General features: G+C 40.8%; 1 protein-coding gene across 1 annotated transcript; it reads right to left on the bottom strand.

Moving 5' to 3' along the window:
- Positions 1-568: 568 nt before the first annotated feature.
- On the bottom strand, positions 569-19972 carry KICS2 (KICSTOR subunit 2). The gene is made up of 3 exons (XM_058742148.1): positions 19738-19972; positions 13379-13664; positions 569-1816 (listed from the first exon to the last, which is right to left on the bottom strand). Exons 1-3 carry the CDS (start codon positions 19970-19972, stop codon positions 1000-1002), a joined length of 1338 nt encoding a protein of 445 aa, XP_058598131.1. The 3' UTR covers positions 569-999.
- Positions 19973-20002: the final 30 nt, after the last annotated feature.

The raw sequence follows: 20002 nt of genomic DNA, 5'->3' as shown, positions 1-20002 counted from the left end.
TTATTCAACTATGAAGAGGTCTTTGGCACACACAACTGATTTTTAGCAAGCACAAGGTATCAAGACCAACATTTTGACATTATAAAAGCAGGCTGAGTTGCATGAATGTCTGAAAGTGGACGAAAAACTAAGACTACATGCTTTTCCAGCCGAAGAGGAAGCAAAGAGTGGAGTCAAACATGAACGTGCCTTTCAGCAGAAAGGTGATAAACAGAAAGCCAAGCAGATAATATACTGAAGAATGAAGAAACCCCACGTAATGGCTTCTGCTAACTTTCAAACAGAATGAAAAATTCAAACTTTTCAAGGGTAAGAAGAAATGCAGTTAGGTGTGTAGATCACCCCAAAAAAGAGCCCATGACTATTAAAGTTTCTGCAGATCTTCTGAACTGTTAAACACCTGATGTTATGGAACCACTCTGGTTCACCTTTAATTTCAATAACTGATGGCTATTTTTCACCAAGACACTAGCTTTGGCATCCAAAATATTAATTTGTTGATGAGAATCATAAAATAATTTTATGTTAACTTTGCTAATTTATGAGATAGAAAACGTACAGTCCTTGATTCTGAAAAGGCCATTTAATATCTTATCCCAATTACTCATCCTGGAAGGAAGGGAAAGGAGAAAGCATTTGGAATTGCATTAAAACAGAAAGTTTAGAACAATATAAAACATGTGGAAAGAAAAATCAAAGGCTAATAAATATTCAGTCTACGTGAAATACAGGAAAATAGGAGAAAGTACCGAAAGAACTTCGCTGTACCACGGTTATACACAGTAGTCATGATCACTTCCTAGATTACTCTTTGGATACTTAATTCAATTGGCCTTAATTGCTTATAAAGTGTGCGACACAATTAGGGAGGATCTGTCTCTAATTTAGCTCTGGGAGAAGCATGAATGGATGGAAACTCTAATCATAGGCCACAGTAGATCATTAGAGCAATTAAGAACACAATTTCCAGTCTTGAAAACCTTTCACACAAATCACCTGCTAGCCTTTGGAGCCAGGTTTCAGACTTGCAAAAACTTTGGGGTTCTTAAGGGCAAGTGAGAGCTCATTGAGGAAGGAAATAAAGTGGGAGTCTCTTTCAGATTTCTTTGACTCAAAGATGACAACAATGGTAAAGTGAGGTTCTGGGCGGGTTAGGAAGTAGGTGCTCTGAACTTTGTCATCATAGAAGTGGACCACTTTCTCCAAGCTGTTCAGGTCGGACATGCGGTCTGTCATGATCATGATGACATTGGGCCAGTGCATGACCGGCCTGTCGCTGGGCAGAGACACCACAGCTGGATACTGGTCCACACCCTTGGGAGCCTCTCTGTAGGAATGGGGGTGGTGATAGCCGTGACCCTGAAAGCTCTCAGAACCTCGGTTGTCAAAGATTAAGGACACATTGGCAGCATCATACTTCCTGATGAAGCTGGAAATCTTCCCAAAGAAGTCTGGGTTGGCTTTTGCAGTCAACGTTTTCATTTCTGAAGGAGTCGTTTGTCGGCTCAATGCCTCGTGAAAGTAAAAGCTAAACTTGGCAAGAAGCATGTTTTTGAGTTTCATCAGCCAAAGGAAAAGGTGTGGGGGCTGAACGGCCTTCTGAGACTGCCCTCCAAACAGATGTTTCTTGGTCTCCCGCTGCTTTTCAAAGATCTGGCCCCAAGTCTGCAGCTTGGTGTGAGCACTGTGCAAGTTCACCAGAGACGGGAGGAACTTCCACTCGGAGACCTGAGCCTGGGCCTTCAGGAGATGACTCAGGACGTCGACTTCCAGCTGGAAACTGCTTTCCAAAGGACTGAGGATGGGGTGGTGAAATCTAAAGGGGAAGGGAAATTAATAGAAATAAGTGGAAATGTTACTGCACATTGACATTTTCTACCCTCAAAACAACACACTGTGGCCAGACAAGTAACATTATGTTTGGGGGCAGGGGAAGGAAAGGTTGAAGGGCTGGATGCCGATTTATTTAAAAAGTTGTTCTGACGTAACTTCACCGTCTCAGAGTTATGTCAGCATCATATCCTCCTGTGGAAATAGCCTGACATTTAAACAGAACATGAGAGTCATGGTTACCTTCCTTTCAAATACAAAGAAATGAAGTTAGCTGTACTTCTTTCCTAACCTATTTTATTCATTCTGGGAATTATATAACTCACATAAATATTAAAACAAGGCATCCTCTTTTTCAGGATGTAGTCCTAAAGAAGCACAGGTAAAAAGAAAAACAAAGTCACTAAAACATATCTTAAATGTGTACGTAACACATATAAACTTACTTAATGTGCTTAGTAACTCCACAAGGTATTATGGTAACTCCATAGTAACTCCAGAAGGTAAGCTCTTATTCAATCCTAGTCCCCAAATTTCCTTCATATTTAATGTTTATTAACTTTTTTTTTTTTTCAACGTTTTTTATTTTTATTTTTGGGACAGAGAGAGACAGAGCATGAACGGGGGAGGGGCAGAGAGAGAGGGAGACACAGAATCGGAAACAGGCTCCAGGCTCCGAGCCATCGGCCCAGAGCCTGACGCGGGGCTCGAACTCACGGACCGCGAGATCGTGACCTGGCTGAAGTCGGACGCTTAACCGACTGCGCCACCCAGGCGCCCCTAATGTTTATTAACTTTTGAGAGAGAGAGCACGAGCAGGGGAGCGGCAGAGAGAAAGGGAGACAGAGAATCCGAAGCAGGCTCCACACGGTCAGCCCAGAGCTCAATATGGGGTTCGAACTCACAAACCATGAGATCACGACCTGAGCTAAAATCAAGAGTCGGATGTTTAGCCGACTGAGCCTCCCAGGCGCCCCTCCTTCATATTTTAGTCACAGTTAAAAACAAAGTAGTAGCTAAATTTAAAAAAATCTAATATTTCAATATTTACTTGTTTTAAATTGGATCACTACTCACTAAATTAACTTTACGACTCATGGACTGCTACCTGCTCTTTGTAAAACATTTTTTCTAACAGTAATATTGTGCAGCGGGAGGGGAGAGGAGTGGGAGTATGTCCCCTTCAGGAACAGGGGGAAAAGGCGAAGTGTGAAGAGCCTGAGGCAAGTGAGAACATGACCCTTTCCCATCCATGCCTATTTCTGATGCTTCAGGTTTCCTATTCAGAGTCATTTCCTTGGAAAGGTCTTCTCCGTTCACGTCCACACTAGTCAGCCAATTTACTCTTCTTGTTTCTTAACACCTGTCTTCCACGTTAGTAGCTTCACTGCATAATTTGCCAGGCAAACTGGGACACATGGTCACCTTTGCTTTGAGCTCCTTCCTGAGGACAAGTCAACACTGCCTACTTCCTACACTCCTGTATCTCTAAAACATATGGCACAGAGCAGAGATTCAGTAAACATGGTAAACCAACTATGTGAAGATTTGAATCTTACTTTCTGCCTCATTGATTCTGTTGTTTGTGATCTAAATAAAATTCTGTAACAATGGCAAGGAAGGTCCTCTCTGTATGGACCATGTAGAGCTTTCTTGCTCAGTCTTCTTCTGAAAAATGCCCAGGGGGTGATTAGTGTCTCTCTGGCCTGATGCTCTCTCCTTCTCCAGGAGCCAACGCCAAGCCCTTATACTCTTCCTAAAGATCCAAAGCAACTGCAAGTGACCCTGATTTCAAATATGTGGGCAAGATCTAGCATTTACTGAGCATATCCTATGCCCCAGGCACCATGGGAGATGATTTACAGGCCTGAACCCACATAAGTTAATTGCTTCACTGTCAACAAGGCAGAGGCTTCTCATATGGCTCTCTTGGCCCCCGTTGAAGAGGAAAATGCTGGTTATCAATTAAAAAGTGAAGGAAAAAAATCATCACAAATAGACCTAGAGTTTTAAAAAAATCCATTTAAACATTAATTAGAGGGATTATTAAAAATTAATTAGAGAGTCCATATTAGGTTGGATATTTTAAGATAGAAACTGATGTGATAAGTAGGATGTAGTTATTCACATGACCACACATTATTTTTTTTTTCTATCGCCAGTATTTTCCCTTCAATATCCTTCAAGAGAAGGAAGCTAAAACATGGGTAGTGGAAGGTTTTAGTCTAATAATACATTCAAAGAATCAGAAAGATGGGGTGCCTGGGTGGCTTAGTCAGTTAAGCATCCAACTGTTGATCTTAGCTCACTCAGGTCATGATCTTGCAGTCCGTGGGTTCAAGCCACATGTCAGGCTCTGCGCTGACAGTGTGGAGCCTGCTTGGGATTCTGTCTCTCTGCCCCTTCCCAGCTTGTGCTCTCTCTCAAAAGAAATAAATAAACTTAAAAAAGTCGGGGGGGGGGGGGGGCGGGAATCAGAGACATAAACCAGATTTCAAATCCCCAGCTCATATACTTAATTAATAATTAATTAACTAATTTGGACTCTCCAAAGATTACATGCTTGAAGTAAACGTTAAGAAAGTCTAATACACATGCACACACACAACCCCACTATAGCACGTCTCAAAACCTTTGAAGTGTAAGAAATGTTCCTACCACCTTAGCCTTTAGGCCCTTTGACACTTAATGACCTTAAAACACCACAAGATTCTATAATCATGGGCATCGAGAAAATTTGCCAAGGAACTCAGAACATAGTAAAGACTGTCAATAATAGGAAAACGGTATGAGATTGAAGACAATTCTACCACAAATAACAATACTCCATTTTTCTGCCTCATTGGAAATCATCATTTATATCCAACGTTCTCTCTGAAAGAACATGAATTCTCTGTACTAATCTTCAGAAAGAATTCTGAACAAGCTCTTCCACAAACATAAACTAAAACTGTTTATATGTTCCACATTTATTAGGATGAATGTGAATTTCGAAGCTATTTTTCATCCTAAAGAAGAGCCAAAAATTCATGTTAGTTATTCTGCCAAGACTTTGAGATTAGCATTATGATGTATCATTTCCCCATTTCCATTCTGTTCTGTGCCTCATGCCTATTTACAACTCACACTATAGGGGGATCTGTTAAATTGTTGTAATCCAAAATATATACCTCAGCTATGGCAGCGAGGTTGGAAGAGTCTGAATACAGAATAAATTGACAACTATTTGCAAAGAACATCTGCTCTAAAAAAAGCCAAAAAAGAAAGAGAGAAAGGGAGTGGGGACAGAGAGAAAGCGGGTAAGAGAGAACTCTCTCCTTCACAAATCCACATCAAGGAATTCCTTCCAAAAGAAGTATGCAAGTCCCATGCATGTGAGGAGTCAGATTAAAATGATTAAAAACAATCTGTAGCACAGTGTGAACGTACTGAATGCCACAGAATTATATACATTTTAAAATGGTAAATTTCAAGGGCACCTGCGTGGCTCAGTCAGTTAAGCGTCTTTGGCTTGGGTCGTGATCTCATGGTTTGTGGGTTCAAACCCCACGTCAGGCTCTGTGTTGACAGCTCAGAGCCTGGAGCCTGCTTCAGATTCTGTGTCTCCCTCTCTCTGCCCCTCCCCTGCTCACACTTTCTCTCTCTCTCTCTCTCTCTCAAAAATAAATAAATATTAAAAAAACTTTTTAATTTAAAAAAATGGTAAATTTTATAGTATGTATATTTTACCATAATGAACAAAAATCTATAGTCTCTTCTCATTTAAAACTTTTACTAGTGGGGCTCCTGGGTGGCTCAGTTAGTTGAGCATCCAACTCTTGAGTTCGCCTTAGGTCATGATTTCATAGTTGTGAGATCGAGTCCTGCATCAGGCTCTGCACTGAGCACGAAGCTCGCTTAAGATTCTCTCTCTCTCTCTCTCTCTCTATCTCTCTGTCTGTCTCCCTCTGTTCCTCCCCCCCCCCTCACGTTCTCTCTCTCTCAAATTAAACAAAAAATTAAAAAAAAAAAACTTCTACTAGTTTTTAGATACAAATACATTGAAGATATCAAGATGCATTAGCCAAAGGTCTGCCTTATAGGACTTTCCATGGTAGAAGGAGGTACTTATAAATTGATACAAGTAGGAAGTAATATATCTGTTATGAGAGATAACAAAATAAAATGAGATTTTAGAAAAAGCAATTTCTTTTGGTTGAAAGATTATGCAGCCCATAAGGGAGACAGAATTTGAATTGAGCCATGAAGCTTAAAAAGCAGGTAGGATTTAGCCAGGTAAAGGTGAGGGCTTACATTTCTGGCCCCATTCTTTTATTTATTTATTTATTTATTTATTTAAAGTTTATTTAGAGAGAGAGGGAGAGAGAGAGAGAATTCCAGGCTCTGCACTGTCAGCATGGAGCTCCATATGGGGTCAAACTCACAAACCATGAGATCACGACCTGAACCCAAACCAAGAGTCAGATGCTCAACCGACTGAGCCACCCAGGTGCCCCTCTGGCCCTATTCTTAATCGCCTCCGATTCCACACCCTCTGCAAGTCTTCCCGCCAGAGGCAGAGTGCACTTTCCCATCCCTGGACTATGGCCTGGGCCACGTGACTTGCTTTGGTCAAAGGAAACACGTGTTAACAGATGTGATGCAAGCAAAGGCTTCAAATGAGCTTGGCTGGGCTTATTCTTTTGCACTTGGGCCATAGCCACCGTGTAGCTGCCTCCCTGCTAACCTCGGGCTCAGAATGAACGCGTACATGTGGAGCAGACTAAGCCCAAAGCTGACAGTAATAAGGCAAGCCCAGTGAGACCAACAGTGTTAAGCAGAGCCACCCTGCTAAGCCAGGCCTATCGGGCCAACTTCCAGTAGACTCACAAGCCTGTAAGTGTGAATTTTAGGATGGTCTGTTATACAGAATGATTGTGGCAATAGCAACTGATACATGATGCAGTATGACGGGGTTCAGAACATACTACCCCAAGATATGGCATCTTGGTATACTGACTATTTTATGCTGAATAAATTTGAGGAATATGTGCAGAAAAGACTTCCTGACCCTCCCCTGAAGCAGGTCATAAAACCCTCAAGTGAGAGGTGCCCTCCCCCTACCGTAAGCAAAGGAGCATCCTTACCTCCAAAGACCAGGGACACAGAGAGGAATCTGAAAGAACAGGCCTTGCTGGTTGCCCCAGCCTTCTACACTTGGCTCATTCCCTTTTTTATCCTAGCACATCTCCTAACAACTCTTACATCTTCAAATGTACTCAGCTGAATCTTGTTTTATAACAAAATGTACCATGAAAACACAGGTTTCACAGCTTCCTTGGGTCTTCATTATTTTATGAAGGCTCCCTGCCACGTAAAACTTACATTAAATACACTGGTATGTTTTCCTCATGTTAATTTGTCTTTTGTAAAGGGCCCCCTGCTGAGAATTTAGAAGGGTAGAAGGAACCGATATGTTCTTCCCCTCGAAGTTCAAGGACATTCCAGGCAAAACAAATAAGGGACCAAGGTAGGAAATAGCAAATACTTATCAGGAATACATTAGATTATGGAATGTTTTTAGGCTTCTGCTTAAAATCCTCAAAGAATTCTCGTTGAAGCTTCTTCCTTTTTACTAAAAGTTGGGGGACAATTTAAGGCATTTGATGGGAGGTATATGAATTTGAAAAGAGAGACTGGGGCAAGATCACAGAAGGCCAATAGTCCTCACTGTTAAAATCAAGGCTTGTTGAATGCCTAGGGTAGAATGTGTCCCACAGAAACTGCACTGTGGTTCTGTTCATGAAATTTTCAGTGAGTGAAAAGTCAGCTTGTTGAATGATACACACACAACCAACAGTTAATTTCACTTATCACAAATCTGTTTTTGAAGGAAAAAGGGTGAAAGGCCTAAATAAATCACAGTTCTGCCCTTGGTGAGAATCCTGTCATCTGAAGCATTCAGATAAAAAAAATGTGCTCCCTAAAATGTAAACAAAAATTTTATGTAATTCAATTTAAAAAAATGTTCTCTGGGGCACCTGGCTGGTTCTGTTGGTAGAGTATGTGACTCTTGATCTTGGGGTTATGAGTTCGAGCCCCATGTTGTGTGTAGAGATTACGTAAAAGGAAACTCTTCAAAAAAAAAAAAAGTTCCTTAAAATCTAACTGTAAAATCATAATTAAAGGATGTAAGTCACTTAATGATATATTACTACTGCCACACTAGAGGGATTTTTTTTAAAGCAGTCTAGAATGCATAAATAATTGCTTACTTCTTTGAAAGAATTACTTCTTAAAATTATACTCTTGATTTAGGAGAGTAAATATTTTGCAGTTATAACCTATCTTCTAGTTTTATTTTAACTATGAAACAGAAAAATTAGCCAGAATCTTCTTTTATGCGTACTGTTTAACACAGGTCAGTAGATTCAAAATGAATTCCACAGAATCAAAAAATATTCCACTGATGCTTCCTTGGGAGAAAAAACAAAACAAGTTCTACCTTGCCTCAAAAGTATTCAAGGAATAGTAGTGATGAGGAAGCTTGGGGCAAGCTGAGGGCAAAATATAGGCTGACACACACTGCCCCCACCCCCCACCCCAGGGTGGAATATGTATGATATTCCCCAGATACTCCTGGCTGTCCAAGAACAAAGGAAAGGGGTTGAAGTGCTTGCCATGGTGATGTGGGAAACTAAGGCAAATGAAAAGTTAAATTCCCTTACTGCCTTTGGTCCATTGACAAGTCCTTGAGACCAGCAGAATGACCTCCCTTTAGGAGCTCAGCTGCCTCAAGGATGACACTGTGCTGGGGGCAAAAGAGAACCTTAGTTTAACATTATCCCAACCTCGAGGATCCTGTAAGTCAACTTCCTTTATCTCAACTGCCTCAAGATATATGCTGGCAATCATACTCTAAGCTTATGGTCCCGATATACATCTAAAGGGTCTCATGACTGAGGTTTTATTAAATAGTAATAAATGGCATTTCCCTAGCAACAGCTAGCCCCTCAAGGTCCTGGAAACCTTGCTTCTAAAATTCCATAGAGACATACTCTATCCCTGACCCCCTCCCAACCTGAGGGTGTATAACGAGTTACCCATCACCATCCCAATGAAGCTCTTCCTGCCCATGGGTCCTCTCCACATGCTTTAATAACATCATCTTTTGCATCAAAGACATCTTCAAGAATTCTTTCTGGGTCATTGGCTCTGGACCCCACGAACCCACATTACCACCCCAAAACTTCATCAGTAGACATCCTGATCCTGCATGAGCTAAATTCATATTTTTCCTTCTAAAGGGCACACAAATAAAAACTCATATGATTCATGTTAATTATTCAACTTGAAATGCAGCATCATAACTGACTGTGATTCTGAAGGAATAATTTACATTTGCTTAATACTGTAATAAGTTCACCAAAAAAGGAAACCTTTAACACTTTTCTACTCTGAACACAACCGACTTCCAAAGAAAAGAAACCAAATATCCTTCTCATTTGTCTCTGAAAGTAGACTGGACCTTGCAATAACTCACACAGGATCTGCATCTCAAATCAGGGCCAGAGGTTTAGACTCTATGATATACATCATGCTTGTTAATTTTTTACTACAAAAGCATTTCATCATTGGAAAGATAAAAGATTCACACAATATTTTATAAGCGTTCTGACATGAATCAGATATATTGGGACAAATAAACATTCCCTGAAAGATAAACTGGGTCTTTTGGGAAAAGGATTAACTCTTTCAATACAACAGAACACCAAAACATGAATTATTTCTCTAGAACAATGGAACCATGAAAGAAATGTGTTTTGTGTGGCACAGATGCCAAATCAAAAGGTCTACAGAAAAATGGATATTATCCTGGCAAAGGGCAAAGCATGCTAAACTTATACCTAGAATAATTCTACTTCCCTCCCCAAATCACCATATTATACAGAATTTCAACTTTGCAGAATTTCTTAGCCAAGGAATTTATGTTGTTCAAACGTAACCCAAGGCTTCTAAATGAGATAATTTTCAGGCTAGGATGTATCTATAATCAGTAACTCCCTACTAATTAGATAAAGGCAGCACGGATGGAAGATGGAGACTGTGAATGAAAACACCTTGACCCTAAGTGACACTGCAACCCAGATCCATCAGATTCCATCCGTGTCCACTCAGAGAGATGAGGGGTACAGCCAAGTACTGCCCTAAGAGCTTCAAGAATGAAAGCTGGACTTTTGCAGGAGATGGAAGAAATTCTCAAAGCTCTGAGAAGTGGAATGTTTCAAAGAAGGTTCAAAGAGCACAAATCTTGGGGCACCAGGGTGGCTCGGTCAGTTGAGTCCTCTCCAACTCTTGATTTGGGCTCTAGTCACGATCTCATGGTTGGTGAGTTTGAGCCCCACATCGGGCTCTGTGCAGACAGCGTAGAGCCAGCTTAGGATTCTCTCTCTCCCTCTCTCTCTCTGCCCCTTCCCCCCACCTCTCTAAGTAAAATAAATAAATAAATACATACATACATACTTTTTGAAAAGATGACAGATCACAAATCTAATAAAATAAAAATGAAAATAGGTAAATAGTAATAACCACTCCTAGGAGACACACACACACACACACACACTCTGTTAAGGTTCAGTACTAGTATATCCCAGTGTTGGCAACCTTCTCTGGTTTATCCAACAATTTTTTCATGTGGACTATTTTCAGTATCACAGGGAACTTTTAAAACATACGTTTCTGGGCAACCAGTCCAAAATCATTAAATCTTACCTTCTTGGGGTAAGTAGTGGGGAGGCCCAGGTATGGTTTGTTTTCTTAAACTTCCCAAATGGTTCAGCAAACCACTTTCACATTAGCATTTGGGAATCACCGCGTGAGATCTCTTCCCCTTGAGAATCATTATCTCCAACTGTACTTTTGTTTTTGGATTTCAAAAAACTATTTTATTTTAAAAAATACAAATCAGGTTTTAGGAAGAAATAAAGTATTTCCAAACAGAAAATTTGTTAACATGTAAAATTTGTTTAAAAAAAGAAAATGTGTATTTTTATATGCATGGACTATCTCTCTAGAAGGGTAGGAAGAACTTGCTGACAACATTCATTGCCTTTTAGGAAAAGAATCAGACGAAGGACAGGGGCACGTTTCACTATGTATTCTTTTGTACTTTATAAATTTTGAGCCATATTAATGTATTGCCTACTAAAAATAAAACAAAAATTTTAAATGTCATAAAACAGAAAATACATGACAATAAAAAATAACTAGAAGACATTTTGGAGACAATTGGAGAGATCTGAATATGGACTATTTATTGCAGATGGTAGAAAATCAGTGCTGAATTTCCTGAGAAAACTATGCTACAGTTTTGTATAGTTCTCAGAAAATACAATCTGAGTATTTGGGGTTAAAGTGTCATGATGACAATGTGGGGGGGGGGGGATGGTAAATAAAATTTTATATAGAGAGATATAAAACAAACATGGTGATGTTTTAATAATATGAGTCCAGGGAAAAGATATTTGTGTGTTTATTGCATGGTTTTGTTTATTTTTTAAAGTTTATTTATTTATTTTGAGGGAGAGCAAGGGAGGGGCAGAGAGGGGGAGAGAGAGAGACGGGGGGCGGGGGGAGAATCCCAAGCAGGGTCCACACTGTCAGCATGGCTGACATGGGGCTCAAACTCATGATGCTATGAAATCATTGTTTTTTGTTTTGTTTTGTTTTGTTTTTTTAATTTTTTTTCAACGTTTTTTATTTATTTTTGGGACAGAGAGAGACAGAGCATGAACGGGGGAGGGGCAGAGAGAGAGGGAGACACAGAATCAGAAGCAGGCTCCAGGCTCTGAGCCATCAGCCCAGAGCCTGACGCGGGGCTCGAACTCATGGACCGCGAGATCGTGACCTGGCTGAAGTCGGACGCTTAACCGACTGCGCCACCCAGGCGCCCCTTGTTTTGTTTTTTTAATAATAGCTTTGCTATTTAAATCATATACAAAAAAAATACACTTGTTAAAAATTTTAACATTTATTCATGTTTGAGAGACAGAGAAAGAGCACAAGTGGGGTAAGACAGGGGGACAGGGAGACACAGAATCCAAAGCAGGCTCTAGGCCCTAAGCTGTCAGTACAGAGCCCAATGCGGGGCTCAAAGCCACGAACTGTGAGATCATGTCCTGATCCGAAGTCGGATGCTTAACTGACTGAGTCGCCCAGCCATCCCAAAATACACTCTTTTAAGGTATAGGATTCAATGGTTTAATCAGTTGTGCAACCATCACCACTATCTAATTTTAGAAGAGTCTCATGGCCCCCCAAAAGGGAACTCAATATCCATTAGCAGTCACTCCCCATTCTCACCTTCCCCTCTGACCCCTGACAACCATTTTCTGTGTCTATAAATTTGTAAGCTACATTCTGTGTCTATGACTTTGCCTATTCTGGACATTTCCTATAAGCAGAGCAATACACTATGTGATCTTTTGTGACTGGTTTCTTTCACATAGCATAATTACTCAAGATTCATCCATGTCGTAGCATGTATCAGTACTCCATTCCTTTCTACAGTTGAATAATAATACACAATGCTTCTCAAATTCCTTGGGTATTGCTTTTTGGGTAGGAAGTGATCAATACATTACATGTAGCCAGGCGCATTTTTTTTTTTTTTTAAAGTAGCAATTGCCTTCAAAGACAGGTTTTCCAGCTGATCAATGTCTTTAAAAAAAAAAAAAAAAATTAATGGGGCGCCTGGGTGGCTCAGTCGGTTAAGCATCCGACTTCGACTCAAGTCACGATCTCACGGTCCGTGAGTTCGAGCCCTGCGTCAGGCTCTGGGCTGATGGCTCAGAGCCTGGAGCCTGCTTCTGATTCTGTATCTCCCTCTCTTTCTCTGCCCCTCCCCTGTTCATGCTCTGTGTCTCTCTGTCTCAAAAATAAATAAACGTTAAAAAAAAAATTAAAAAAAAAAAGATAATAATAATAAAAAAAATTAAGTTGGCTACAAATAGCTTTTTGACTATCAAAAAAGTTCAAGTATGCCTTCCTCAAAAGTACAGATGCCTGTCTCCACTAAGGAAGTTAAAAACAAAACCAAAATTATGCCACAGGCACTGAAAGCAATTATAAAGGAGTTTCCAACACATGTTAAGTAATGGTTACATCGCAGGAATGAGTGGATGACTCAGCAAGGTGATTATTTTGAAAGGGACATTTATTTGAATAATGGTTTGTTAAGAAGTCACATTATTTTATACACAATTCGCTCGTGTGAACTCTTCTATAAGCAGCAAAATCAGTTATAATACATCTTGTAAGGATTTCTCCACTCTTGGTCTTTGGCCATTGTCTGGAGAAGTATCCACCCGGCATGGTGTTTAATGACGCCTAAAGAAGGCACCTAAGGTACACCTGGTGCTTAATTAATACGTATAAAATGTAAAACGACTATTTCTCCGCTTCACGGTTATTTAACGACGGGGTTTCACGAGTGTGGGGGAAAGACCTCGTCTGATGGGAGGGAGACGCTGCCACGCCTGTCCCTCCCTCCCTCCTCACCTACACTCACCTGGAGCTGTACTTCTTGAGGATGGTGTCCAAGAGGCCCACGAGCTCTTCAGCATTGATGAACTTCTGCGGGCTGAGGGTGTACATCTTCTCGTAGAAGTCTGCGATCTCCATCCGGGCCTGAACGAAGAAGCAGAGCTGCTCTGACAGGTGGGAAAGCAGTTCTTCCACGTGAGGGGCGGTCCCACCTAGTGCACCGCGGCCAGTCACCACCTTCTTCAGCTCGTTGTGCAGGGAAGTGTAGATGGTGCGGATGGAATCCTTCCTGCTGAAGAAGGACTGGCCCCCTGGTAGGCAAATGACATTAGCATATGACAAGTAAGGAAGAGAAAGCAGGACAAAAGCTCTCCCAGCATCCACACGGAAAGAAGGGGAGCCTACTGAGCTCAGCAAGTTATCATCAGCCGCCAATTCAAATATTTTGCTACTCGTAATTTCACCGAGGAAGAAGAAAGAATGCCTGGTACGACTCATTAGTGTGGCAATGCACCTGTGTATGATTTCCTTACCCGTGTACCGATTCTCCCCCACCCCGGTTCAATGAGGATTCACATTTATTTCAGAGGATAATTGACCTAGTAAGTGACATCAACCTGGATCTAAATAGCCCTCCTTCCACATAAATATATTTAAAACAAAAAAGAATACCCGATCGGAAAACACTGTTGTTATTCCTGATAAATCAGGAAATTTTATTTCTGCATTAGAGTTGCATTTTCCTTTGCCTTAGCTTTTAAGCCATACCAGAAAATGGAAAATACACATATGTGTATCTCCCTTACACAAGAACACAGACTACTAGGGTCCCAGGGGAAAAAAGAAAACCTTTAGTCCTTTTGTTAAAATAATCTCTATGACTGGGGTGCCTGGGCGGCTCAGTCAGTTGACCGTCCAACTTTGGCTCGGGTCATGATCTCACGGTCCGTGAATGCGAGCCCCGCATTGGGCTCTGTGCTGACAGCTCAGAGCCTGGAGCCTGCTTCAGATTCTGTGTCTCCTTCTCTCTCTCCCCATACCCTGTTCATGCTCTGTCTCTCTCTGTCTCAAAAGTAAACATTAAAAATTAAAAATTAAAAAAAAAATCTCTATGCCCAACATGAGGCTTGAACTCATGACCCCGAGATCAAGAGTCACACACTGAGCCAGCCAGGTGCCCTGAAATCTTTAGTACTCTTGACAAGGTTGACACTATAGGTTATAACAAAATAAGCACCATGCTGTGAATTATTAAGAGCAGGAAGCAATTATAAATACTGCTGGTGTAATTCAGGGGTTCCAAAGCAAATCAGAAAGAAAGAAAAAAAAAAAGACCAAATACATCCTTTTCTTTTTTTTTTTTTTTTTTTTTTTAAATTTTTTTTTTTCAACGTTTTTTATTCATTTTTTTGGGACAGAGAGAGACAGAGCATGAACGGGGGAGGGGCAGAGAGAGAGGGAGACACAGAATCGGAAACAGGCTCCAGGCTCCGAGCCATCAGCCCAGAGCCCGACGCGGGGCTCGAACTCACGGACCGCGAGATCGTGACCTGGCTGAAGTCGGACGCTTAACCGACTGCGCCACCCAGGCGCCCCCAAATACATCCTTTTCAATAGTTAAAAAGAATCAAGTGGCACAGACAGCATTTCCTTACTTCTGTATTAATGCATGATGAGCTCTATTTCTAATAATTATAGAGCCAGCTTCAGCTTCATAGATGTTTTCTTAAGCAATTCTGCACCCCACTAAAGGGTCACAGGTAAGACACTAGGAAAATGAAAAGAAATAGGGCAAGTTTAAAACACTAATTCTCGGGAATATATAAAAACCTCAGAAATGGGTGACAGTTTAAATTCTCTATTGATACACACAAAATAGTTTAATGAAGAAATTTATCACTATTCTAAACATATCAATTAGGAGTGAAAATTATGTATCAAGGGATTTGTAAACTATCCCCTTAATAAATGAAACATCTCACAATGCTGTTTTTAGTTTAGGGCCCCATTTATGTTTCAAGAAATGAATCTTACATCCCTTCCTACTACTGTGACCACCTTGTCCTAGTTTTTCCATGACTTTCCAAGTCTTGGCACTCAAGGTCTGGCTTCTCGGAAAACCCTTAGTCCCATGTCCTGGGAACCCCGTCAGCCCTGGGCAAACCCAGAAGTTTTGTCACCTTCCTACTATTCCATAAACTACTAATACTTAAAAAATGTTTTCTTCAATATACTGCCTAAACAAACTGACTAGCATTCAAATCATTCCTCCTGCTAATAGTGGCAAAAACTATGCGGTACAGGTGCATTGACCCCAGCCTAACATCCCACACAGGACTGTACCCTGAAGGGTTTGCCTTCCTTCCCTGCCTGTATTCAGTCTAACTTGGCAGATTTTGTGATGCGACAGTATGGAATAAATAGACCTCTGTGTCCAAGTTCAGGAAAAAAATCTCCTAGCTGAGGAAGGCAACAGAGTACCAAGCAAAATCCCTGGGCTGACTCAGTCAGTGGAGTGTGTGACTCTAGATCTCAGGATTGTGAGTCCAAGTCCCATGTAGGGTGTACAGATTACTTAAAAACAAAATCTTAAAAAAAAAAAATCTAAAAGCTCTGGAAGTCTGACTTAGTTCCAACTTTCAGCTTCCGAATTTATAAGCTGTGTGATGTGCAAATGACTTAGCCACTCTGAGCCTTCGTTGTTGTTTTTTAACACGCAGCTAGTAACAGAGTTGCTAAGAAGACAAAATGAAATAACATTTGGTATGTAATGTGCCTGGAGCAAAGCACATATTCCACAACCATAATCCCCTTCCCTTCCATTCATACCTGATATAAGAAAACTGTAACCACTAAGTGAGCTTCTAAAACTCTATGGTAAATTGGGAGCTTCACGTACTGTAAAAAAGAATAGCATCTATTTGAAAGATAGCTAGGTGATTTCAACTGTACTCACCTCCGCTGTTAAACAGCGTGGCCTTGGTGAAAAAGGGATACCTTCCTTTGTCAGATTACCCTTATTTGAGGGAGTGGAAACACCACATAAATACAAAAATACTGTGAAAAGCTTATCAATAAACACCATCACTAATATGTAAAACCAAGGGACACTATAAGGAAGGGAGAGACCACCAATGCATTTCTTTTAAACAGGTCTCTGTTCTCCAACCTCTCAGGAGCACAATCCTATTGTTGACTATCCTGGTAAGGAATATCCAATGGGGATGGGCCTTCCTTCATACTGGGAAACAAGGAATCAGAGACATCAGACACCTTCCTCTTTTCAATTTTTTGAATTTACAAAATACAGTTATTTTGAATTATTTCTAGAAGGCTCTATGTATTGAATCCTCATTATTTCTCAAGATTTCAGTGGTCCATCGCACATGATAAAATTTCACATAACAAATATATTAAAGGAGTATGTAAAATATCTAATTGAGTATTTTGTTCCACAGCTTCTTGTTAATGATAATTTGTAAACATCAGTTCTCAAGTTAAGGCATTTTCTACCATGCTAAATTCCAACAGCCAGAGGTTGAGGAAACCCTCTGGTAATGAAACCAAAGGGAGAAAAGTATGACCTAAAATCCTCCAAAGGCATTGAGATGGCATATTTTAAGCCATCCCCAAACAGGTATATTCTCCCCTCAAAGGAAAGAGAAAGCTCCAGGATAAGGAAGGACTCCACCCAAAGTTCTTCAGAACTGAGCCAATACAGGAACAGAAGCCTCCCTGTCAGGCCTGTCCTTTGCCTGTAGTGTTTGCTGATATGTGCATGTATAAACAGGATTCTCTGCTAAGGTCTCTGATGAACACTAGTTGTGAGTGAAGTCAGAAAGACTCACTTTTTTGAACCATGTTTTAAATGTTTAAAAATACACATAAAACTTTTTGTTTTGCTTTTTAAAGAAAACCATACATTCTAATTAGCAAAGTATTTGAAAAACATGGGAATGTCTAAGTGGCAACACAAAAATTTTCCCCCCAGGTTTTAAGAAAATGGAGTCAACAAAATAATCACAAAATCATATTGTAAGCACGTTATCACAAACACTCTCAGTATCAAAAAACCGTAAGATATCTGCAAAGTTAAAATTTTAAATCTGGAACCTACAATTACTACACATGGGAATAAGTTATGAGGCATTGAGATTAAACATGCCATTTTCAGAACATTTACTCAGAAGTGACAGATCACCTGGGAGTCTGAGCCATGCCAGGGCACGTTTCATACGTAAATTGCTCCTGGGTCAGTTTCAAGGTGCAGCCTTCAGGTTCATGCATGCAAGCTGGGCGTCCGTGTAGAACTAGTCACTTTACATAATAAGGGCCATTGCAAAGAACCAAGTCAGGGACAGTGATGGTCTCACACACGCTCTTACACACAGGCAGCTAGTTCTGTTTACCAAAAACCAACCAGACACATACAACTTAAACTAGAATAGCAGATTTTTAAGCTGGGGTCCATAAATAGGCTTTAGGAAATCTACTGAACCCTCTCAGATTATATGCAAAATTGTATTACACATATATTTTCCATATACAAGTCCATGGGTTTTATCAAATTCTCATACATGAGCTTTAAAAAGAATCATGGCACTGGGGTCAATTACCATTCTTCATGAAGTGGGGGAATCTAAAAATAACGAAAACTGCCAGAAAATTACCCACTTTCAATTTTACAGCCAGAATCCTCTGCATTTCTAAATACAGTTGACCTTTGAACAGAGCTGGGGGTGACAGAGGAGGGTGTTGACGTCCCCCAACACAGTCAAAAATCCAAGTATACCTTTTGACTCCCCAAAAACTTAATTACTAATAGGTTATTATTGACTGGAGGCCTTACTGATAACATAAACAGTAGATTAACACATTTTGTATGTTATATTTGTACATCTATTTGTACATATATATATTGTGTGTGTGTATATATACATATATATACAGTATTATGTATTGTATTATAATAAACTAGAGAAGAGACAATGTTAAGAAAATCATAAAGGATGAGAAAATACATTTACTGTACTGTATTTATGGAAAAAATCCGCGTATTAGTGGACCCAGGCAGTTCAAGCCCCTAATGCTCAAGGGTCAACTGTATATACAAGGTAAATTTAAAGTAGAATACATATGCCAATTTTTTATAAATCACATGGATAAGAACACAATCTGACACTTCAAAAGCAGGTATTCCAGTTTGAGATCTGTCAACTACCTGCACCAGTGAGCACAAACAATCTGCCAATCTGTAGAAAGGGGAATAATAATACTGCAACATCAACTGCAAATTTGTGAGAAGTACCACTGTAAAAAGGGGTGGAAAAAACACACAAGGTGAATCTATCTGACCAGTTTTTGCCAATACGTCAACATACTAAATAAGTCATTACCTGAACAGCTAAGGCAGAAGTTAAGATCTGAGAAAGCCCTACCCTTTGGGTGTTTACTGACAGCAGTATGTACATGCCCGCTTTCAGGAAATGTAAGGAAACTAGGGGTTAACAATCAAAATGGAACCTGCACTCAATTTTACCTTTCTATTCTACATTGTATATACGTGTTCTTCACTCATACCCAACCCTGTGCTTTCTGATAATGAAAGGGTGTAAACATAGGCCAAAATACTAACACAACTTTGAAAGCTCTGGGATTTATAGTATTTATTGCTGATAATTGTAAGCCGTAATATTTTGTATGCATAGCCTTTGGCTTTCACATATTTTATGTCCTCCTGATCTACTCATACTAATTGTTTCTGTAGTGAAAATCAGTTGCTCTTGCATCTTATTTTCAGGGGCAAGATTTATGACGGAGTAAGAGTGTTTACCATTTCCTCCGTAAGTCCCCTCTTGCTAGTGTTAGGTATATTTCTTGCCTTTCCTGTCCAGTATTCATTTCCTCATTCATTAAATATTTATTGAGAGCCTAGGAAGAGGGGGTAGGACTCCATCTGCAACTCGCAGGGGCCTTAACCTTAAGAGGCCGGATAAAAGTGTTCATTAATTATAACTAGGTTGTGTTGGCAAGTTTTGCTCCTCTGGCCACAGTGTCACTGATCAGAAGAGTGAAGACATACAGTTTGCTTAACTTCTCATTTATGGCACCAATCCATGCACTGAGCAAAATGGATACACCCATCGGTTTGTGGCACAGCCCTGCAAAGAGCATCCACCCGGGCGGCCAATCTAACAGCAGCAGAGGCCAGTGGGCGGGGTTTGTGGAAGCCGAGAGAAGGAAGGGAACGGTGGGAGAATTGGGAGTGCCAAGTTGAGCCTGAGGCTAGAAGTGACAGAGACAGGGAACCCAAGCCACTGCCGATCGGGGAATAGACCCCCTTTCCTTCCTCCTCAAAGGGCACGGGGGGCGGGGCGGAGGTACCTAGTTTTTGCCCCAGGTAGGTGAGGCTGTGATAGACCTTCTCGGCCGCGGCCAGGTGGGCCAAGGCCGCCAGCAGCGACAGCCAGCTGCCCCCCGCGCTCTTGTTGGCCTCTCGCTCCTTGTCCACATTGTCCTTGGCCTTGTCGTAAGAGAAGATACCCAGGTGAGAGAAGAACGTCTCCAGCACCGCCTGTTCCACCGGGACCGGGGCGGCCAGCGGGATAGACTCCCCCATGCGAGCTGCGATCCAGCTCCACCCACGTGG

This window comes from Neofelis nebulosa, chromosome 8 (genome assembly GCF_028018385.1).
Source record: "Neofelis nebulosa isolate mNeoNeb1 chromosome 8, mNeoNeb1.pri, whole genome shotgun sequence".
Lineage (NCBI taxonomy): Eukaryota > Metazoa > Chordata > Mammalia > Carnivora > Felidae > Neofelis > Neofelis nebulosa.
The sequence above is the reverse complement of the archived record's forward strand: the minus strand, read 5'-3'. Positions and strand labels throughout refer to the sequence as shown.